General features: G+C 36.5%; 1 protein-coding gene across 3 annotated transcripts in view; it reads left to right on the forward strand.

Annotated features, from left to right (window-relative positions):
- Positions 1-23,405, forward strand: part of CNTN3 (contactin 3) — a 327,484-nt gene that overhangs the window by 298,535 nt on the left and 5,544 nt on the right. For all 3 annotated transcript variants that reach the window (XM_025451601.3, XM_025451602.3, XM_035702741.2), the window contains one exon: positions 9,142-9,325. In XM_025451601.3, coding sequence (XP_025307386.1) covers positions 9,142-9,325 — 184 coding nt within the window. The remainder of the gene's footprint in view (positions 1-9,141; positions 9,326-23,405) is intronic.

A 23,405-nucleotide genomic window follows, 5' to 3' on the forward strand; every position in this document is an offset into this window, starting at 1 on the left:
AGCAGTGACTGAGGTTGAATTTCCCATTAGCTGAGCAGGATAGGAAACTCAGTGGTAAATCAAATTTACTTAAAGAAAATAAACACATTTTTCTTGCCTCAGACATTAGACTGAGATACACATCTCCCATTAATAACTTTGCCCTTTACAAACCACAAGACAGAATCATAATTTGAGAGTTGGTTGTACTTTGTGAAATAGTTAAGAGAAATAAACAAGAGAATATACAGAAATGGGGTTTGTGGATTTCAAAGCACCACAGCAAAGTTAGTAGTTGGTGGCAATTTTTTTGGCAGCATAGGGACAGACAGATGTTAATTTGGCATTACATAAATGTAAGCTGATAATATTTTATAAGAGGGGTGCCTGGATGGCTCAGTTAGTTAAACATCTGCCTTCAGCTCAGGTTATGATCCTAGGTACTAAGATGGAGCCCCATGGTCTGTCGGGCTTTCTGCTCAGAAGGAAGCCTGCTTCTCCCTCACCCTCTCCATCTGCTTGCTGCTCCTCCTGTTCTCTCTCTCTCTCTCTCTCATTTTCTGTCAAATAAATAAATAAAATCTTTAAAAAAGAGTATTCTAAAAGAAAGCTCAATTATACCTCTATTGTCCATGTCAGGAAAGAGTGATTGGATGAAAGAGAAAACCAAAGAATCCAAAGAGAGCCAGCATAGTACCTTATCATCTTAGAATGAGACAAACTTGCCTTCAATTCCACTAGGATAGAATATAAGCTCCACAAGGGACTGGAAACTCTGTTTGTTTATTCAGTGATGTATGCTAAGTGCCAGGAGTCCTATCTGGCACACAGGAGGCATGCAAAAAAATATGTGTTGATTGAATAAACGCAATTTTGACTCTACTATCTTACTGCTCTGTGGCCTTGAGCAAGTTATTAAAGCTCTCCAAAGCTCAGTTAAAATAAAGATGATAATAGTAAATAATACACTGCAACATAGGAGAATAAAATGAGATAAAGCAGCTACTATCAAAACAGCCCAAAGAGACTTGGGCTTTTCTCTGTTTTGAGTATTGGTCACCGGGATAAGATTTCTTTGGAAGGAAAAATTTGAAAAACAGTGAAGAAATACAGAAACACTTAGCACAGTCCAAATGTACAGCTCAATGGCTGTTGTTTCTGTTGGTGCTGGTGTTGCCATTGGGCTAGGAGACAAAAAGATGAGAGAGGCAATGGGAAAATGTGACTCATCTTGAAATTTGGGGATCCCTGGGTGGCTCAGCGGTTTAGCGCCTGCCTTCGGCCCAAAGCGTGATCCTGGAATCCCCAGATTGAGTCCCATGTTGGGCTCCCTGCATGGAGCCTGCTTCTCCCTCTGCCTGTGTCTCTGCCTCTCTCTCTCTCTCTCAAATGAATAAATAGATAAAATCTTTCTTTAAAATGTAGTATGAATACAGTGTTGAAAGGAAGCAACTACAGAAAATTCTTTCCCAAATGCTTGTTAAATAGGAAGAGAAAGAAAACAAGCTAAGGGAAGGATGCACTAATTGGGAGAATCTTAAGAAATAATTTATATAATTACACCAGGATAAAAATATATTTTTTCTTAGGTTCAATAATGATTTAAACACTAACGTGGAAAAACAAATGACATAGCAGAGTGTTTAATTACCAGTCATGTGGCTAACTTTCTGGGTTGCAGTTTCCCCAATATGGCTTTAAAATTGTTAATAGCTCCTGCTCTTCTCTCATCTCAGTGAGGGTTGATCATGTGCCACGTGGCATGCTGAGCACACATCATCATTACCATCTAGACTAATTTTCTTTCTGATTTGACCAAGTAGTAGTTGAGGAGCTCATTTCCCTAGGCTCCAATTTATTTCATCTGCTAAACCGTAACACTCAGGCTCAGATCTTTTCTTGTGCCCTTTGGATAGGAACAAGAGATACAGACATGATAAAGAGGATGCAGAGTGTTTAAGTTCATGGGTAGGAAGTGCCAGAGGAACAAAAGCTCCAAAGTTACAGCATGGTATATACCATCAATTTCTTAAAGCCATTATGTGCCTTGAAAAAATAAAACTTGGGAGAATGACCTTGATAAGTGATTGAAACAAAAGTCTACAATTGTGAAATAATACAGATTAGTATATTTGGGGGAAACTTAGTAGATTTTTTTAAATGTGTGGGAGGGCAACACAATAAAAAATGTGTGCAAAATGCCTAACTATTGACTTCTTTGTCCTCTTTGTCCAGACTCCTGTTCCAAATAGCTCTACAGAATGTGCTTGGTTTCTAACGTTTTAATTACAATGGAAAAAGATGTCAAATATTTAAGTAATTTTTTGAGAGTGTGAAAATTTTACTGAAAAAAAAAGAATGTACATTAAGTCTAATTCCTTACTATCAGGCAAAAAATTAACTTCATTCTAGAATGAATCAAATGTACTTAGGAAAATTGGATAGAAACAATTGAGCCACATTTAAACAAACAGGAAACAGGCAAAAATGAATTTCAGTGAAAAGATGCAGTTTTTTTTGGCTCAGAGTGAGGATTAGCTATGCTAGAGAGAGCAGTAACTGTGTATGAGTGTGGGATGTTCAAATGGAGCTGTGTGTATGTGTTTAAGATATAACTGAAGGTACAATATTAGCTTCAGGTATATAACATAATGAGTCTATATTTGTATATATTGTGAAATGACCACCACAATAAAACTAGTTAACATCCGTTGCTACACATAGTCACAAATTTGGGGTGTGTAATGAGAACTTTTAAGACCTGGGACAGCCCCGATGGCCCAGTGGTTTGACGCCGCCTTCACCCCGGGGTGTGATCCTGGAGACCCAGGATCGAGTCCCATGTCGGGGTCCCTGCATGGAGCCTGCTTCTCTCCTTCTCCCTCTGCCTGTGTCTCTGCCTCTCTCTCTCTGCCTGTCATGAATAAATAAATAAAATATTTAAAAAGAAAAAAATAAAATAAATATAAAAAATTTAAAAAATATAAAAGACCTACCTTCACAGTTACCATTGCTGTACGTTAGATCCTCATGACTTATTTTATAATTGGAAGTTGTTTTGTGTGTGTGTGTGTGTGTGTGTGTGTGTGTGTGTGTTTTCTTTGCTAGGAAAAGGTAGTCCCTGGCAGACTGTGTCTCAGCACTGAGGGATCCAGGGCAATAAATATAGCTTCTCTCCTCCTACACTCCCATCCTTTTATTGGCCAAATCCAGTGAGAAGCCAGAGGGCCAGGGTCATGTAGCCCTCCTAGAACTGAGAGCCAAGTAAAGAAGAATTGAAGATAGATCCAGATTTGTCTACCAAAACACTATTGGATGCATTTTGCCTGCCTTATATTTATTTAAATATGTTTGTTCTAGTAGCTAAGTTGAAATATTTGTCTCTCTGAAAATCTTTAAGTATAAACAAAATTACTTTAATCTACTAAAATAGTATTTCTGACTTAATACCCATATTTTAATGGCTAAAAAAGTGCCATTTTTCAATACATTACTGTACTTTAATGGCTTAAAAAAGTGTCATTATTCAATACATTACTTTTATAAATTGCACTTTGTGTTAAGTTTTAATTAAGTGAAATCTCTTGTGCAATGATATTAAGGACTCATAGCAGGGACATTAGTTTTTGAAATAACCAAATTGCTTACAGAAACAGAGATAGCATTTTAAATCCATATATTCCTCAAGTTTGTTTCTGTTTACTCGTCCAGAAGATGTAGTTTTGGAACCTAGGCGAGGTTTGGTGGGGTGAGGTCCGGAGCCAATGACCAAGAAAGAATTCTTGAGACATCTTTGGTGCAAAACAGTGGTTTTATTAAAGCAGGGAGACAGGACCTGTGGGCAGGAGCTGCTGCCCCAAGGTTGTGAGGGGTGGCTGATTATAATACTTGGGGTTGGGGGCGGTAAGGTAAATGGAGATTTTCAAAAGAACTTTCATAAGCTAAAGAGGACCAGCAAATAGTGGAGGCCTTGCCGTTGTCAAGTTAAGGTTGTCTTTCCCTCTAGCAAGGCATTAAAATTAAGACAGTTGGGAGCTTCCTAGGAATGTATAGCATAGCCTATGGTGAGGAGGGGGATGTTGCAGGGTGTCAGCCTGTGCTTTGTCTTCAGCTAGCCTTCTGCTCCCTCATCACACCAAAAACTTCTTACACCAAATATTTGGGGTTTTTCTCTACACTGACCAATTCTCCTGCACCTGTTGGGTATCCTAAAATTGAGTTCAATTCTGACACTATCAACCTAGAATTAGGTTCAGATACCACAATTAAGGGTGTAGGACGCAAGGCTGCCAGTTCCTCCACCCACACACACACCCATACACACCTCAGATGCCATGCCTCCTGTACTTCTGGTTGACTGTAAGTCAGGAGCTCCCACAATTTCCTCGTTGGGTTTGAGATCTTGCTGGTACAGCTCACAAAACTCAGGAAAGTACTTTACTTACCATTATATATTTATTATGAAGGATACAATTTAGGAACAGCCAAATGGAAGAGATGCATAAGACATCTTCTGTAGAAGGGGCACTCACAGAGCTTTCACACCGTCTCCAGCAGCATTACCCCTTCAGCATCTTAGTGTGTTCACCAACCCAGAAGCTCTCTGAACCCTTCGATTTGGGATTTTTATGGAGGAGGCTTCAGTACATAGGCTTTGATTACATCAGTGATCATTAGTTAACCTCAATAACCCAACCTTCAGCCCCTTGTCAGGAGCTGGGGCTGAAATTTCCCACCCTCTATTTATAAGGTTGGTTCCCCTGGCATCTAGCCCCCATTCTAAAGCTATCCAAGAACCAGCAACCACCAGATAGCTCATTAGCATTCCAAAGGAGATTCCAAGGGGTTGGGGATCTTTGAATCTCCGGTGGAAAGGAAAGTGGCATTTTAGACTTCATTTGTTAAATCATTTAAGAATCCAGTAATACTGAGTGCTTACTTTGTGCAGGCTTTGCTGCGGGTGGTAGAGCTGTGGTAATAACCAAGACAAACACAGCGTCAGGTGTGTGACCACAACTTGGCATCTGTCCCTCCTGCTGTCTGCCATACCGAGAAGTGCAGTTGTTTCTCTTCACAGGGGTACACTGGTACTAGCAAACCAAGGCACAGTGATACACAGCTATTCAAGAAGATGGGCTCTAACTCTCATGTATATAGCAATGGAAAAATGCTGAAAGCCACAATTATTCTTGTCACCTGCTCCTTTGCAGTGGATTTACCTTTTATTTCCCGCCCCCTACCCCCAAACTCAGAATTTGCCACTCGAAAATGCGTATCTTCAATTCTGGAAAACGCTCAGATGTTTTCTCTTTTGTTGTTGCCTTTTCCTTCATCTCTTCTGAAACTCTGGTTGGAACTTTTCATTTGATTGATGTTTGGTATCTCTTAACCTTGCTTTCATAATTTTTTTTTCTCTCCATGTTGTCTGGATTTATTCATTCTCTTTTCAATCACGTAGACATGATTCATTTTATCACTTAATTTTATCAGTGGCTTTATTTTTTAATACTGTATTTTTCTGATATTTTTCAAATCCATCCAGTTTCCTTTTGTTTTTTTTTTTTTTGTTTGTTTGTTTGCTTGTTTGTTTTAATCTTCTACTCTGATGACATAAATTCAGGCCCTTCTTTAGTAAATTTGGACATTTAGATATACTTACTTTAGGATCCACTTTAGATCAGTATCTTGTAGCTAGTCTCCCACTAGCTAAGTCTGCTAACTTTTTTTCTTGTTGGCAGAGTTCTTTATGTATTTTGCAATATTTTTCTCTGCTCATCTTTAGTAGATGGAACTTTCATGTTCTGTCATTGTTATATTAATTCTTTTCCTCCAGATGTTATACAAACATATATATACATATATATGTTCTGTATCATATCTTTTAACTGAAGTATAATTGACACAGTCTGGACAATTATATTTGCAGAGATTCTTCTTCAGTCTAGATACTTTTCCTTTCTTCTTTCCTACATTGCGGTATATCTATAAAACCCAAATCAGCATGGAGTTATAGTCTGTTTTCTCAGGTATAAGACTTTTACTATTTAAACCCAAACACAACTGAGAGGGAAAATATGATCTTTGTCTTTATTTCATTCTCAACTTTTTCCTCTTTTATTTTTCTTTTTTCACTTTTTTAAAACTTTTCCCTATTTAAGAAAAAATTATCCACCTTTAATAAATATTTTTAAGCAAAATTATATAGAACATAATGTATTAACTACTCATAGAAAATTGGGAATATCAGTGTACTACCCTGTTTTATTTTTGTTTGAGTTGTATGCATATTTATTCAATTTTTTAGAATTTTAATCAATTCTAACTAATATCACATTTCAATTTGGCACAAATTTTCTCTGTGGTCTCAATATTTCTAATATGTGTCAGCAACCAAGTTCTAAAAATAAATCCCTCATCCTAGCCCATGGAGTACTTCAGAAGCATCCTGCTATCAAAAATCTTAAGTACTTTTTATAAGTAAATCTATAAGAAATATTCCTTATGCCAATTGAAAATTAATTTCATTTCTTCTTTAAGTCATTCACTTAGGGAACACTTTTGTAGGCAACTTATATTGAGGTAATTTGACATATCAAAGAAAGAATGGCCCATGAGCTGAGACCAGTGTGTATGACCCAATGGCCTTGATTGAGTTATTTATTAACTCCTTGGTGCCTCTGCTGTTCCATCTGTTAAGGGAGGATTTTAATAGCTCATAATTATGTGATTTCTTTCCCCAATCTATATTATGTCCAAGGCTGCAAATTTCAGGCTGTCTGTAACATTTTATTTTAATTATTGATTATGTGTCATTCTTAGTTAATACGTAGATAATGCTTTCAAGGGCCGGGAATGTGTCTTACCAAGTTGGAGTCCTCTAAACCTAACACTACCTAGTGTTATCAGTTGTTGAATATGGAATCTGTACCAGTTTTTTGTATCCATTAACAATTTACTTGGCTATGGCTTTATAAAAGACAATTTTGTATGTTATCTTCAATTAATGAATACAATCTATGTGGTTTTCTTTTGTAATGGTAAAACAGGTTCCCTAAGACATGTGGATTTTTCTTTGCTAAAATGTCATCATCAGGTTTCACTGTTAACTTAATAGAAACAACATATTCAATTAGTCCTGATCATTTGAATTCATATCCTCCTTGTAAGGTTTTATAAGAATTAATAACTCTTTTCCAAGAGAAATGCACTTACATATATACATGGACACAGCATTTTACATGAATTTAAGGGGTCCTATATACCAGTATAAATATGAATGTAAATATGAATAAAAACACATACATTTACATTCATAAATTTGCACATTTACACACATATGTGCATACATGCATATATATACACATATACATATGTAGGGAAAATATTGTTCTAGTATATTAGTGTGCTAATTTAGGATCATTATTGAAAAATCTGAGATTTATACTTAGCTACTAATTTTTTTAAATAAAGAATTTTATGGTTATTCATTTTTTTAAAAAACAGTAATTTCTAGTGTATTTTTCTCAGAGGGCTAAAACTGGTCACCAAAGTAGCTCATAAACGTGCTTTGTTTGGACAATGACTTTAAAAAATGGAGCCAACACTAAATTTGAACCATTTCACATTAAAATAAAGGTTTCTCCTTTTCTTAAAAAAGAAAAACAAAAAATCACCTGGGTGGCTCAGTGGGTCAAATGTCCAACTTGATTTCAGCTTGGGTCTTGAACTCAGGGTCAGGGAGTCAAGCCTTGCATTGATTGGGCTTCACACTCAGCAGGGAGTCTGCTTGAGATTTTATCTCTCTCTCTCTCTCTCTCTCTTTCTCAAATAAATAAATCTTAAAAAAGAAAAAAAGTCCTGTAAATATTGGCTCTATCTTCCCTCAGTCAACCAGAGCCAAACAGTGGCTCCCTTACTAAGATGAAACTTGGCTGGCTATTTTGCCACAGTCCCCACAAGTGTCTGTTGCCCTCATGACTCTGACGGCTAAGGATCAACTGCCATTTTCATTGTGCTTGAACAGCTGTTGACATACACAAATTACAGAAATGGTCTTCCGTTTTCATATTTCACTATCAAGAATAGATCAATGAAAGTCAGACAGAAAGGGCACATGATGCAAGAAAAACAGGAGAAAAAAAAAAAGAAAAACAGGAGAGAGCATATGTATTTCTTTATGAAAGCAAAAAATATGTACCCAGTGTGCTTTACACATTTATGTTAAGTGTCTGGTCCCTGCTTTACAGGACTAAATGGTAATATCTGGCCTTCTCTTGAGGAATGGCTGTACTTTTCCTGAACCATTTGGTGGTTTTGATGCCTTTGCTGTTTGTGTTGGTTTTGCTTTTACTTTATAGATAATCCAAACTTCCTAGCAGAGCATAGCAGAACTTTATAGCAAAGACTGGAGATAGGAAACATGTATTTTTATTGTATTTTCCTACGCTTCTTTCTTTTTTACTAAATATTCTCATTAACCTATTTTTATGCCTTATACTACATATGCATTTATCTTTATATAATATCTTGGATCATTTTCACAATTCAGAATAATGAAATACAAGTAAAACATGTTATCATATACTTAAATTTAACTGTGTTAACTGCTTTCCTTTTCTCTTCAGCAGCTCTGCATGAGCAGGTGGACTTGTTGACACCTGGCCATCACTGTAGGATAATCCAGTGGCCAGCTGGCTTTTTGATAGTCTTTTTTTTTTTCTCAGACAGTTCACTTTCTTCCCGGAGGGAACCTCTAGCATTGAGTGGAGGTTAAATAGAGTTGCCAGCATTCTGATCTTGAGCTTGGACCTGGTTGGTTAGGGCCTGAGAAGGGGGCGGGGTGCACTTGCTTTATTCAATAAGATTTCACCCTCATTTTCCCCTTGATGAGCTGTAGTCAAGCACTTACTCTCTTTGACTTTATCTGGCTTCTTCATGTGCTTATTCATTTTCTGTCTCCTCCTGCCATCCTTTTTCTCTCACTTTTGTGGAACAGAACCTAATGGAACACTTAGCACACATGAGGTCCTTAACCAGCATTTGTTGCATAAATGATTAATGTATATATAGTACAGTACCCATTTTCATGAAAATCACTTCATGTAAAGGGGTAGTACTGTTTGTGTCAACCTTTCGCATCACTAATGTTTTTCTGTCCACCAGGTGCGCTATTGGAATAACGGAGAAGAAGAATCATCAAGCAAAGTGAAAGTGGCAGGAAATGAGACGTCAGCCAGACTCCGTGGCTTGAAGAGTAACTTGGCATATTACACAGCTGTCCGGGCTTACAACAGTGCTGGGGCTGGTCCCTTTAGCACCACAGTGAATGCAACCACCAAGAAAACTCGTACGTATATTCTGATTTTTTCAATGGCAAGGAAGTAATTTATGGTAGCTTTCTTCATCATTTAAAATGGACAACCCAAGTCAGTAAGCACACTGAATCTTACAAATCCAACCCCAAACCCTTGGAAATTCAGTCACATATATCTTTGTCTTTGTGATACCCCTGAATCATTAGATAGAAACCCCAAGTGAAAATAAATGTGTACCTTTTGAAAAATCTTAGTATGGGATTTTTTTTTCTTTCAAAATGTGATAAACTTAGTTTAGTTTCATGTTTGTTTGTGTTTGTTTTTAGTTTTCCAAAGCTTGAGGATTTCTGGTAAACATGAGTAAGTTAAATTTCATACTAGAGAGTCGAGTGATTTTCTTGTTTTTTGCTTTCCTACTTTATTTAAAAGATGCCAATGTGCATTAAAAGGTTACCACCAGAAGATGTTGGTCCATGTGAATATACCAATACTTTAAAAAATCTGACCAGAGATGTTAGTTGCCTTCAAAGCTGAGCCTTTGTTAGTTATGTATTCACAGGTAAATTCACAAGCCGCAATTATGAGCTATACATAACTTGGCTTTGAATTACACTACAGGAAAATCAGTAATTTGCAATTTTATAGTCTCCCACATATATTTCAGTTAAACTGAGAGCACAGCTATGTTTTTATTTGTTGTATTTTGTTAGTAACTTCTTGTAGTACAACTGTTTGAATTGTCTCTGTCATGTCTTCATCATAGCTGATAGCAACTGAGAATGCTCTATGTCCCAAGTGCTTTAGATGTATTCCCACATTTAAATTTCCTAACTACCACAGGAGGTAGCTATCATTATTTTTAGCATCGTGCAGGTAAGGAAATGGGCATGAAGGATGAAATACTTTTAACCCAATAATGTATTACTTTTATTTACAGAAAATTATTTTTCTTCTTGTTTTCAAAATTTATTAACTCGGTAAAAATGTTTGCTTAACTGGCTGCATATGGGAATGAGACATTAATTTTGCTTGATTTCTGTAATGCATTTCTATATCTGTATATAATCCTCAAATTTTTATGAGACCATACATTTGTTAAATAAAATTGCTGAGAATACCAATAATATAAAACTGAATATCACTGGCTAACTTTGTGGATAAGTTAAAATATATATAAAACATAATTCTACTACTTTATTTTTTTTTTAAGATCTGATTTATTTATTCATGAGACAGAGAGAGAGAGAGAGAGAGAGAGAGGCAGAGACACAGGTAGAGGGAGAAGCAGGCTCCACGCAGGGAGTCTGACGTGGGACTCAACCCCAGGTCTCCAGGACTCCACCCCTGGTCTCCAGGATCACACCCTGGGCTGAAGGCGGCGCTAAACCGCTGAGCCACCAGGGCTGCCCTACTACTTTAGATTTTAGTTAGCCAGTGTTAATTTGATCAGCGAAGTTCATGTTCATGTTTGAATTATCTATATAAAAGAGAACTCAATTACCAGTTTGCTGATATAATGAGATTGCAGAGCAAAAGTTTAACACAAACCATTGTAAATCTTCAGTAACATACATTTACAATCAGCCAACTCATGGAATAATTCAATATTGTCCTTCACGAGTTAGTAGGGAAAGCCTGACCCCAACCTCTTACTCATAATACATTTCAGGGGTTAGACCAAGGAGTATACGGGTTTGGAAATATTTAAACTGAAAACATTCTGTGTTTAGAACTTCTCGCTAAATGTGTTTGGTATTCTCAATAACAATTCTGAATTAGTAAGATTTAAATATACATCATTATTTATGTATTCAAAGCACAGCATCAATCAAAAATTCTGATTGCAAGAATATATGCAAGCAAGTTTATCTGGCTCTTCCCTCTGACTTAATAATTGATATGATTACTTGCTAAAAAATTATGATTATAACAGTATGACATCATCATGGAATCAGTGAAGAACTTAAGTTGGTAAAACATAAGGAAAAGACAAATAATAGGAATATTAAGATAATGTACAATGAGTGAAATAAAATTTTAAAAAGAAATTTTTATGATTTCAGTGTAACACATAAACACTCAATCTAAAGTAGAAATATGCAACAATAATGATGGTGATTATGATTTTAATGACTGACACTTACTGAGCAATTTGCAGTCACTATTCTCAGTGTGTTTTGTATATTGATTCTCAGTTCTCACAGCAACACCATGACTTCAAAGCTGATGGTAGCCTCACTTTAGAGATGAGGATGCTGGGGCATATAGAGGTTATTTAACTTCCCTGAGATCACAGACTTAGTAGCAGGATAGGCATCCAAATCCATACAGAGTCTTAATTCTTCGAGCCTCTCTTTCATCCATATAATCAGAATATCTGTGTCTCATTTAACATCAGTGTTTTTTGAGATTTTACTCCATGCTTAGGATATGGGTAATGTGATCAAAGCTAGACAGGATTCCTTTGCTCATGGAGCTGTAGTCTGATGGGAATTCCAACAATTGAATAAAATCCCCCAGAAAGTGATACATTCTTATTTCTACAATTCAGTGGAATTGCTTGTTGATCTGTAGTGTTATTAGGGAAAAATTTCCTACCTTGGGTCAGAGATTGATAGAGATAATTGAAATCCTAATTATTCTAAGATTGGATATGAGAAGCATGTTACAAATTTCAATTTTATGTTAATAATTTTCCTTAAAGATACCAAAATGCAAGTAAAATGGAACCCTTTAAAATTGTTCTTGGGGATGCCTCAGTGGCTTAGTGATTTAGCACCTGCCTTTCGGCCCACGGTGTGGTCCTGGAGTCCCGGGATCAAGTTCCACATCAGGCTCCCTGCATGGAGCCTGCTTCTCCCTTTGCCTGTGTCTCTGCCTCTCCTTCTGTGCTTTTCATGAATAAATAAATAAAATCTTTAAAAATAAATAAATAGATAGATATATAAATTAAATTGTTCTTATTACTGTTACTGGCAACTCTTAATAGTCATCCTAACCTTTGACTTTGGATTTAGCTTCAAATCCTATAAGAATTTTGGTAAGATTTTTGTGATTATCTCTATATAAAGAGAATTATCATCATGCTTCAGACATAAGTACTAAAATAACATCTTTGACTGTTTTCTTGCTGTCTGATTTCCCCTCTGGATTATAAACTTTATGGGGAAAGAATCCTTCTGTGTCTTGTTCATCCAGCCCTAGTGCCCAGCATGGTGCTACAGACCATGTGTTAAATACTGAGTGGGTAGCTAAATGGATGAATGAAATTTAAAGTAGCAGGCCAGCCTGAAGGACTATTATTAATCAAATATACTTCCTCTTGACTGAACATTGTGAATTCAAAACACTTAATGTAGTCTTTTACCATCTTGCTTAAAATGTGCAAGTTTCATGGACTCGTAATCATGGAATTTAGTATGCAAGCCTTTATATCAATACAGATCTTGGGTGATTATTTTTGATTAATGTAAAATAATACAAGGATTCTCAAGTTAAATGCTGTAGCTTCCATTAAACACTTAATTTTTGATATCCAAATACTTGTGTTTTTTGGAAGCATTTCTGAGTTAAACTCTAATTAGCCTCTTTAAGTAATCTAAAATGGGTCTCTGTTACTTGCAACCCAAGGAGAGCTAACTCTTAAGAACATCTTGTTTCTAAAGGCACTGATGAGGAAAAATTGCAGATGGCATGTAAATGATGAAATTTCTTGGCTTCTAAAAGGAAACATATTGAGAATTTTATGTTCAGAGATTGCAAGAAGGAATTTGTAGGGCAAATATTCTGCTTTGTATAACTAAAAAGTCAAGTGGTAATTCTGGCTTTCAGTATGGATGGATTTAGCACTCTACCAACATCCTCAAGATTCATCTAATAAGACTTCATACTGAATATTTCTAAAACTAAGTTTTTGACTGTCCCATCCACCCCATTTAGAACCTGTCCTTTCTACAACATTTCCTGTCTCAGTAAATTAAACCCCAGTATTTCAGTTTCTCAGGTCAAAAATCTTGGAATCACCCTCAACTCTTCTCTTTCTCTCATCCCCTACAACTGGTTCAGAATCTGACTCTGCAAGAACCTACCACATCCCATTGCTTTCACTGCTGTCACCCTGATGCAAGGTGGAGTATCCCTCACATGGATCAGGGCAATGACCACTTTCTGTTCAGCCTCTCCTCACCCCTGTCTCCCAAAGTCCCCAGTATTGCTCAAGATGTCCCATTTCATCTCACTTCAGATAAATACTAAATCCTTATAATGCTTAACAAGGCTTTATATGATCCATCCTCCAAATCCTACTCTGACTTATTTCCTACTATATTCGTCTTTGCTCACTCCACTTTCACTTTAGGGCCTCTGCATTTGCTGTTCCCTCTGTCCAGAAAGTTCCTCCAGCTATCCAGGGCTTATTCTCTCATCTCTTTCAGATCTTTGCTCAAGTATCAGCTCAGTGCCACCCAATATATACTGTATTTAATATACTGTATTTAAAAGTGCATCTCTCATCTCCTGACACTCTTTCTCCTTCCCTGCTTTGTTCTTGGGTAGAGCACTGACACCAACCTCACATTCTATAACTCATCCTCATTTATTTGATTGTTGTCTCTCCAGCCTGCTTTGAATGGAAGACAATTTTTGTCTTTCAGCGCAAAAATTTTACCCACTTTGATCATAACTCCCTCCTCAGACTTCTTTCTCCAGTGTTGAAGTAATTATAGCTGGTGCCCAATAATGGATGTTGAACAAACAAGACTCTCTCCATCTCTTGGCTCTGATGGAATCATTCTCACCATTTTCCCCTTTCAGGGTAGAAGTATTGCTATTTGCACCTTAAGGCTTGTTTCTATCAACTAAACGCCCTGGGAAAAGTGAACCACTCCTTGCTGATAACTCCACTCAGAGCCAAGGATGGTTCTTCTTGGCTCATTCCAGAACCAATTGTTATGATCAGTTGATAGAAAACCTTCCCTAGCCTGGCCTGAATCACAGGCCCAGACCTTACCCTGGAACAAGGGAATACTATTTTTTTTTCCTTCAGTGATGATTATACATGTATGTCCACTTGATAAAACAGAATAATATTAAATGATACAATGTTTTACCCTTGAGATTTTTGCTTTTGCAAGTAGAATGTTCATCCATATAAGTTGAGCTAAAATCAATTGTCTAAATTTAAGGAAACCAATTAAGTGTGTTCTAAGGAATTGAAAAGGTAATGTGAGTAAAACAAACACTAAAAGAATATGAGTTAGAATATTTCAGAGGTTTAAAATGAAATGAATATTCCTATTTCAAATACACAATTTGGAAGTTCTCGAGTTTTATGTGTATAATTTAATTATCTGATTATCCACTCTAAGTTATGATTTAGGAAAAGATATCAATGCAAGGTTTCCCAAATTTTATATGTGACTTCTCTTCTCAATTTTTGCCATTCCTTTGGGTCTCTTCTAATATGTACTTGGCAGTCCTGTCTTAAAAAGTAGCTTGTAATACCCACCATTTGCTTCAGCGTGGATGGAACTGGAGGGTATTATGCTGAGTGAAATAAGTCAATCGGAGAAGGACAAACATTATATGTTCTCATTCATTTGGGGAATATAAATAATAGTGAAAGGGAATAGAAGGGAAGGGAGAAGAAATGGGTAAGGAATATCAGAAAGGGAGACAGAACATAAAGACTCCTAACTCTGGGAAACAAACTAGGGGTGGTGGAAGGGGAGGAGGGCGGGGGGGGTGGGGATGAATGGGTGGCTGGCACTGAGGGGGGCACTTGACGGGATGAGCACTGGGTGTTATTCTGTATGTTGGCAAATTGAACACCAATAAAAAATAAATGTATTATTTTTAAAAAGTAGCTTGTAATTTTTGCTTTTATAAACTTAAAACTAAAATGGAAACTGAATATGGAAACCAGTATCATTGCCATAAATTCATGCTAACAAAATAATAAGGCAAATAGTAATAAAATCAATAAGAATAATAAAATTAACAAATAAGTCACTCCACTTTTTTAATACTAGCAACATGCTCTTGCCTATTCAAACCTCTAAACCTGCTTCCTCCGTGTTTATGATATTAGTATCTAAGAGATTGTTAAAGACCTAGTATCCCCAAATCCAGCTTTCTCTTCAAACCAATAGGAAAAGTAAAGGAAATTTCTCACTAGGTGACTTAATGTTATTGTTGGATATACCACAAATCACAGAGACAGATATAGAAACACTGTTCATTAATGCATATTCCTCAGACTTAGGAGCAATAGAGTTTTTTTGTCTTTGTTTTTGTTTTTTTGTTTTGTTTTGTTTTGTTTTTTGTCTATGGACTTCAACAAAATGATTTCTAATTTTGTAAGTTCTGAAACAAGATAATAATGTAATATTGAACTTGAACAGAATTCAGTCAGGGAGTTTCAGCTAATAAAAGAACAAGTCATTCCTCTGGCTAAATGTGTAAATCTTATGAACTTTACTTTGTTGGAGCTTTGGCACTTTTTTGGAAATATTCCACTTGCCTACAAATTCTCTAGAAATTTTTAAATGCTTTTACTTATAGTTTACAAATTGTATTATTTTTATTATTCAAAGAAGGAAAGATTTTGGTCAAGGAAATTTCCAGTCTTTTAAAACAAAGAAAGATCTTCCTCTCTGACATTCCAGGTTAGACCCCAAGAAAAGTCTTTTCTGAGTTTCAGATGAGTTATGTAGATGTTTTTGTTGTATAGTTAAACATTGAGTCAGCTTCCTATTATTAGTCATTTGTTTATTTGTAATAATTCTAATGGTTCCTAAACAAATATGTCTCCTTATTTGGGAGAAAGTATCTTTTCATTACCTGATCCCTGTACAATGTCACATGTTTAAGCAGTTTCATGACCAATGCTAATGTTCAACTCAACTGAACTCCAACTATAAAATACGGTTTCTAGCTACTGGTGAGAACAACCACTTACCACTAGGTCACTTCATTATCATCAAGGAGGCAAGAAAAAAAAATTGAGATATCTATTGAATATTCCATAATTAATCATAGCAAACATGTTCTTAAAATTCTATATGTTCTTAAAATCCCAGATTTTGAAAGTAAATCCAGTTTCACCATCACCACTATGAAAATATCACTATTGAAAATTCTGGAAAATAATATTCTTAATTTTAACAACCTCTATTTTTATTATATAAAAGAAAACATGTTTATTGTTGAAAATTTGAGAAAAAAAGAAAACTGAAGAGAAGAAAATAAAAATCACTCATAATTCTGTCTATTCAGAAATATCACCATTAATTGTTGGGCTTTCTTTTCAGGCTTATATTCTATAGAATGTCTGTTGTGTATTGGAAGTATGCTGTGTATTAGTTACCTATACATCATAGCAAATCCCATGGTCATTAGCAGTTTTTCATAAATAGGTTAGTGTATGTATTATATTTGATTGTGATAATATACCACAATTTAATCATTTTGCTACTGGTAAACATGCCTTATATTCCTAGCTTCATCCAGTCAACAGCCTTATAGTTATCATTTACTCATAGGCAAGAGGCTGCAGACTAAGTAAAATCTATAAAGCTGACTTTGAGGAGTCTATGAATCAAATACACAGAGGATATCATGATGGGTGGTTGAAGAACAACAATAATAAAGGCCTTCAATGAATAATTTTTGTTACAGCATTTAAAATTACTGAAATAATTTCGCAGCCTGCCAACCAGTGTTGTGCTATATTGTAATATGCTATCTTTCTACTAAAATTGAATTAGTTTTCGTTAGTTTTGCTAACTGACAGAGCCATCCAGACACATAACACCACCACCACCACCCCCGCCTGCCAAAACTAGTATTTATTTCTAAAGAGAAATGTAAAGTCAGATACCTTCAGTGGCTGTCAGGTATAAATGATCAGGGAAGTGTGGCTGGGGCATCTTAGGTCCAGCCTGTTCTCTCTATCCATCAGAGTAGGCCCCATTCTTTCCAATCTAATACTACACGAGCAATCAGCAATCAAAAATCCAGAATTTAGGGGTGTCTGTGTGCGTCAGTCGTTTGGTCGTCTGCCTTCCACTTGGTTCGTGATCTCAGGATCCTGGGATCAAGCTCCATGTTACTTTCTGCTCAGCAAGGAGTCTGCCTCTCCCTCTCCTCTTGTGCTCTTACTCAAATAAATAAATAAAGTTAAAAAAAAAAAAATCCAGAACTTAAGCTCCTGAGTTTTAAATGTCGGCAACTAAACAAAATTAAAGTACCGGGGGTTAGACCAAAAAAATAAAAAATAAAAGTTTGCAGGCTGTCTAATGTACTTTCAGGTTGCAACTTCCGATTTGAGGTTTTATAGTTGTAAAGCGATTCCACTCTCCTGTGGGTTTTCATTTAACAGTTGCTCTCCAAGCTCTTCTCCTTGTTTTACAGTTGAGACACTGTGGCTTCTGTTGGGTTAAGCAAGTAGCTCAGGACATGGGCCTTGTAACTGGCCACAATGCTTTCAGGCCTTTGTCTGAAGTAAATGAGGTAGATTGTTTCTGTGCTTGTTACAAGATGACTCCTGGCACACGAGGGTAGGCAGCCTTTTTAGAGAGATTGTAGAAGCAAAGAGTTCCTGCTTCAGGTTTGAGTCTTTGAAGATGGAAGAGGGCATTGAAGGCTCAATACAAGGTAACTGAATTTGGTGACGATGGAAACCACAAATGGGAATGATTTTGCTAAAGAGAAGGTTGGTTCATGCATTGAGCAAACTCAACCTGTTCCTAATCTGCCCAGCGTTTTGCCATCTCCAGTCCCTCGATATTTGCATGAGTTTAGCCACCAACCCAAACAACCTGTATTATTATTTTCCTTATAGATTTAATAGTTAAATATATTTATTTTAAAAGGCACCTATACAGGACACCTGGGTGGCTCAGCGGTTTAGCGCCACCTTCAGCCCAGGGCAGTGATTCTGGAGACCCGGAATCGAGTCCCACGTCGGGCTCCCTGCATGGAGCCTGCTCCTCCCTCTGCTTCTGTCTCTCATGAATGAATAAATAAAATCTTTAAAAAATAATAAAATAAAAGGCAACTATACATTTACTAGAAACAGAAAATCCCTAATATTCTTTATTATTAGATAGTAGCTATAAGATTTTTTTAAGATTTTTAATAAAATGAAAATGGAGCAATTATTTGAATTGAAAAATTAAACAGTACAAAGAAATGCAAAGAAAAATAAACCTAATTGATTTCCAAAAAAAAAAAAAAAAAAAGGAAAACCTGAGAATAAGTTTTACAAAGAATTAATCAGGGTATTTGTGACTATTATTAGTAAAGTGATATTCTTTTCTTGATCACTTGGTTTAAGATGAATTATTTGTATTAAATATTCCCTTAGGTCAATTAGTTGGAATTGTCACTCTGTATTTTGGGATGCTTAGCAGACATCTGTGTGCAGCTGGAAACATACAAGTTATTTGTGTTTGCATAACCACCTTTGTTCTGTATCATTAATTAGAACCTAGTTTTAATGATCCGTGTGTTGTGTGTGAAGTAGATTACCACAGATGTATCAATATTGGCTTCATCCAAAAGAATTACATCTGTCAGTCAAGAATTGGATGTGACAGATTTTTTTAATCTATCATGAAAGTGTGTACATATTTCCAATTAAAAATGTCATCCACTTAAAATCCTCTCTAGTGGAAGAAATGTGGATCCTTGGGAACCACTGATATGGCCTATGGTTAGAGTCAGAGAACATGTTTATCTCATTGCTTACTGTACTCGGAAGGATCCCTAATACATAAATAGTTCTTAATTATATAGTGAAAAACATGCCAGGTGGAGACATTATTCCTCAAGGTCTGTGTCATCAGCTAGAATTAGTTTTTTTTTTTTTTAAGATTTATTTATTTATTCATGAGAGACAGAGAGAGGCAGAGACATAGGCAGAGGGAGAAGCAGGCTCCCTGCAAGGAGCCCAATGTGGGACTCGATCTCGGACTCCAGAATCATGCCCTAAGCCAAAGGCAGATGCTCAACCGCTGAGCCACCCAGGTATCCAGCTTTGCTTTTTATTGCCAGCACCTATATGATGTCAGTCATCATAATTTGTTGCGTCTACACAAATTTCATCCCTCCAGGTCCTCTATAATCATCTTCATGTTAACAGACCTTTATTCTCTCTTACATGAAGCACTACTTATGTTCTCCCAACAGAATGCCCACTAAGATTCTCCTCCTTTCCCTCTGTTCCCACAAAGATCTAGGAAACCGAAACTGGTAGTATCATTTCCCTACTTTCATTTATTTAATGCCTTCCTAATTGCCTACAGAAAAATCCTTCTTCTGGTTTCTTTGGTCTCTTAGACCTTTCACATCTGGTTCCTACTTGCCTCTTTTTTTGTTTTTTGTTTTTTGTTTTTTCTTTTTGTTTTAAGATTTTATTTATTTAAGAGAAAAAGTGAGAGAGAGAGAGAGAGCATGCCTGTGCACACACAAGTGGGGGGCGGGGCGGGGGGGAGAGAGAAAGAAGTGAAGCCAACTCCCCACTGAGCAGAGAGACACAGGACTCTATCCCAAGACCCTGGGATCATGACCTGAGTCGAAGGCAGACACTTAACCGACTGAGCTACCCAGGCCTCCTCCTACTTGCTCCTTAAGCTGCATCTGCTCTCTCCCTTCTCCTCCCCATAACCTTGTAACCAGTCAGAACTTCTTAGCTCCCCACTGTGCCTTGCTATTTCCTGCATTTGTGCCTTCACACATGTTTAACCCTATGCAGGATACCTTTCCCTCTTTCGCGTCTATATCTAAAAATCGTAATTTGCCTTTCAAAAACTATTCCAGATGTTGTCACCTCCTTATTCATTTTTTCTTTAACCCTTAACACACTTTCTTTTGCAGGTTTCAAAGCTGATGATCAATGAGTGTTAACTCTCCCAGTTTTGTCTTTGTAAATTGTATACCATTTTGGGGGATGTCTTGGAGAACTTTTAACCATGTAGCTAGACAATTCATTTCGAAATCTGATGTGCTGCATTTGAGAAGTGTGGCCAGCCAAATGTTGTCCTGCTGCCACCATAGGAAATTAACTTCACTAATGCTTACTCTGAATCTTTACCCTATTTAGAATGTTCATTGCACGAATCATTCTTGGGAACACGAAGGAAATGGATTGAACTTATTTTTTGATAACACTGTAAAAGTGATTCCTTGATACTTGAGTTTGTGCTTTTTACATTAAAACATCAGTCATATACAAAATTCTAATTTGCTCTCTACCCTTGGCAAGGCATTGGGCCAGTGATCTACCATATTGATTTCTCTGTGTCATAGACCTTACTGGATATTGTCTCTGCTTACAAGGATCTTATGGGGGAAAACTGGATGTTAATAAAAATAAAACCACAACAAAATGTAAAATATACCTTTGATGAGGATTATGAAGAAAGGACCTAATATCTGAAGAAGAGGCCCCACTTTAGTTTGAGATAGCAGGGAAAACATTTCTGTGAAGGTGGAGGTTGTGACATTCTTGTGACATTCTTGTTTAATATTCATTTTCACATCATCTATAAATCTGTGATCAGTTACTTGGAAGTTAAATAAGGTCTCAGGTACTCTGCACAATATAATATGGGCAGCATGGACTTTGGAATTAATCAGAGCTGGTTTGAATCCACATAATATCTCTGACCAGTTGTGTAGCTTAGTAAGTTCTTGCTTTTAATTTTTAATTATGGTAAAAATACATGTAACATGAATTTTCCATCTTGCCCATTTTTAAATGTATACTTCAGTAGTGTTAAGATTGGTTGTTGTATAACTCATTCTAGAAGTCTTTCATCTTAAAAACCGAAACTCTGTTCCCATGAAACAGCTCCCCATTCCCAACCCCCAGTCCCTGGCAAGCACTATTCCCCTTCCTGTCTTTATCAATCTGACTGCTTTAGGTACCTCATGTAAGTGGAATCATACAGAATGTCCCTTTTCTTGACCTGCTTATTTCACTTTCTGTAATATCCTCAAGGTTCATCCATATTGTAATATGTGTTAGCAAATCTCCTTCCTATTTAAGGCTGAATAATATTTCATTTTATGTATATACCACATTTTGATTATCCATTCATCTGTTGACAGACGATTAGAGTGCTTCCACTTTTTTGCTACTGTGAATAATGCTGATGTAAACATGAGTGTTCAGTTGTTTTTAAGTCTCTGGGTCCAGATTAGCCATGTACAGAAATGGATGTTATTATAACGCAATGAGAATGAAGTAAATTACATTATATAAAAGCACATTTTACCATGCCCGTATTATGGTTTTTTTTAAGATTTTAGTTATTTATTAGAGACAGAGAGAGAGCGAGCACAAGCAGGAGGAGGGGCAGAGGGAGAGGAAGAAGCAGACTCCCTGCTGAGCACAGAGCTCCCAAGACCCTGAGATCATGACCTGAGTTGAAGACAGCCACTTAACCAACTAAGCTACCCGGGCACCCTGCGCAGCCCATCTTATAAATGTTTAATAAGCATTTAGTTACTAACAATAATAGGATTTTGAACATAGAAGGAAAACTTATTTGGTGTAGAATTTTCCAGATGATGGAAAATTCTTATTAGTGGTGATTAATAATCCACCATTTATTCTTAGTAGTAGTAGTAAGAGAGATGATTTAAAGGTGGTTCACAATTTTTTTAAAATTTAAGAATGCCTCATTTATTTTAGAGAGCACCTTAAGAATGTCAGTAGCATATTAAGCCCATGATTGTGTATTAGTGCTTGTGATGAAGCTAAAGGTAGATGTTTATATGGTGTTGTTTTTTTTTAAATCTAGTCTTCTTTTTAAAGATAGCAAAAGTTATGAAAGTGGTACATGATTATCTGAGGCTCAGGAAACACTGATATGATTCAGAATAAGAGTAATCAGACCCAGAACAAACCTTAATTTTTTTCTTCCTTTCCCTTTTCCTGTTTCTTTCTTTCTGTTTATTCAAAAGGTATTTGATTCAGGCTGAATTCATTCATCTGTTTTTGGACTGATACAAGATAAGCCTCAATGTTACACTTGCACTTCATCTCTTCTACAAGCCTAGTGTTGGAAGAGATGATTCAACCAAAATTACTCAAGTTTCCTGTAATCTCCAAGCACACACAGCTTTTGGTAGAACAGACCATGCTGGCTGTGCTCTGCACCACATCCAACAGAACCTGTCCTGTTATAGTACTGTCAGGATGCAGGAAATCATAGACTTGGGGGAAATGTTCTAACACTTGTGCATTCATATCATTTGGATTGAGTCACCAGAACGTGGTCAACAGTATTTCAACCCTAAGCAACTGCCGTTAAACATATTTTTGTTATCAGAGCTGTGCAGCTTCAGCTCTCTGAGCTGACCTCAAGTCGTTGCTAATGCCAGATCGCAACATTTCAAAGGCAGCATAGAATAGTGTGAAAGAGCAGACACGCAGCAAAAGAATCTGCAGGGAATACAATCTTGTTTGGTGTCATTAGTCACATAAATGTATCTGAGAGCTCTTCCCATCTGTAAATTCAGCCGTCTTTCCCTCGTGGCATGAGTCAATGATGTTTAGAAATTTCTCTGCATAGCCAATATTTTATATCATTTTCCCATTACAAATTCAGTTAACCAGATCACATTCTGCAGCTAAATCCACAAGTACAACATATTTCAGCACTGCTTTGGGCAATTGCGATGCTGTGGCCAAATGGATAATATTGTGTTTGTTTTGTGCTTGACAGGAAACTGAATTTTAATGTCCTGTCTGTGCTGTCGCTGAACCCCCTTGCCCCAGCATGACTATGCTGTCTGGTGCTCGTGAGAGAGAACTAAGCTATGAACCCAAGTTTTTCCAACCTCAGAGAATTTCATTCATTATCTAATGGAATTCTCATTAATGTTTTAGGGTTTTGCCTTATTTTTCTCAAAAATTGATTTAAAACTTGGAAAACGAAGAGTGAAATATAGACTCTCTGCTGCAGTTTTTCACATGAATAGCTATTACTTCATGGGAATAAATATGAGTAACCCTTATCTTTGATTGCCTCCCATTTTGCCTATCTCATCACACAATTTGGCTTAAAAATCATCCACACTTCATTTTGTGCATCTTTAATC

Source organism: Canis lupus, chromosome 20 (genome assembly GCF_003254725.2).
Source record: "Canis lupus dingo isolate Sandy chromosome 20, ASM325472v2, whole genome shotgun sequence".
Lineage (NCBI taxonomy): Eukaryota > Metazoa > Chordata > Mammalia > Carnivora > Canidae > Canis > Canis lupus.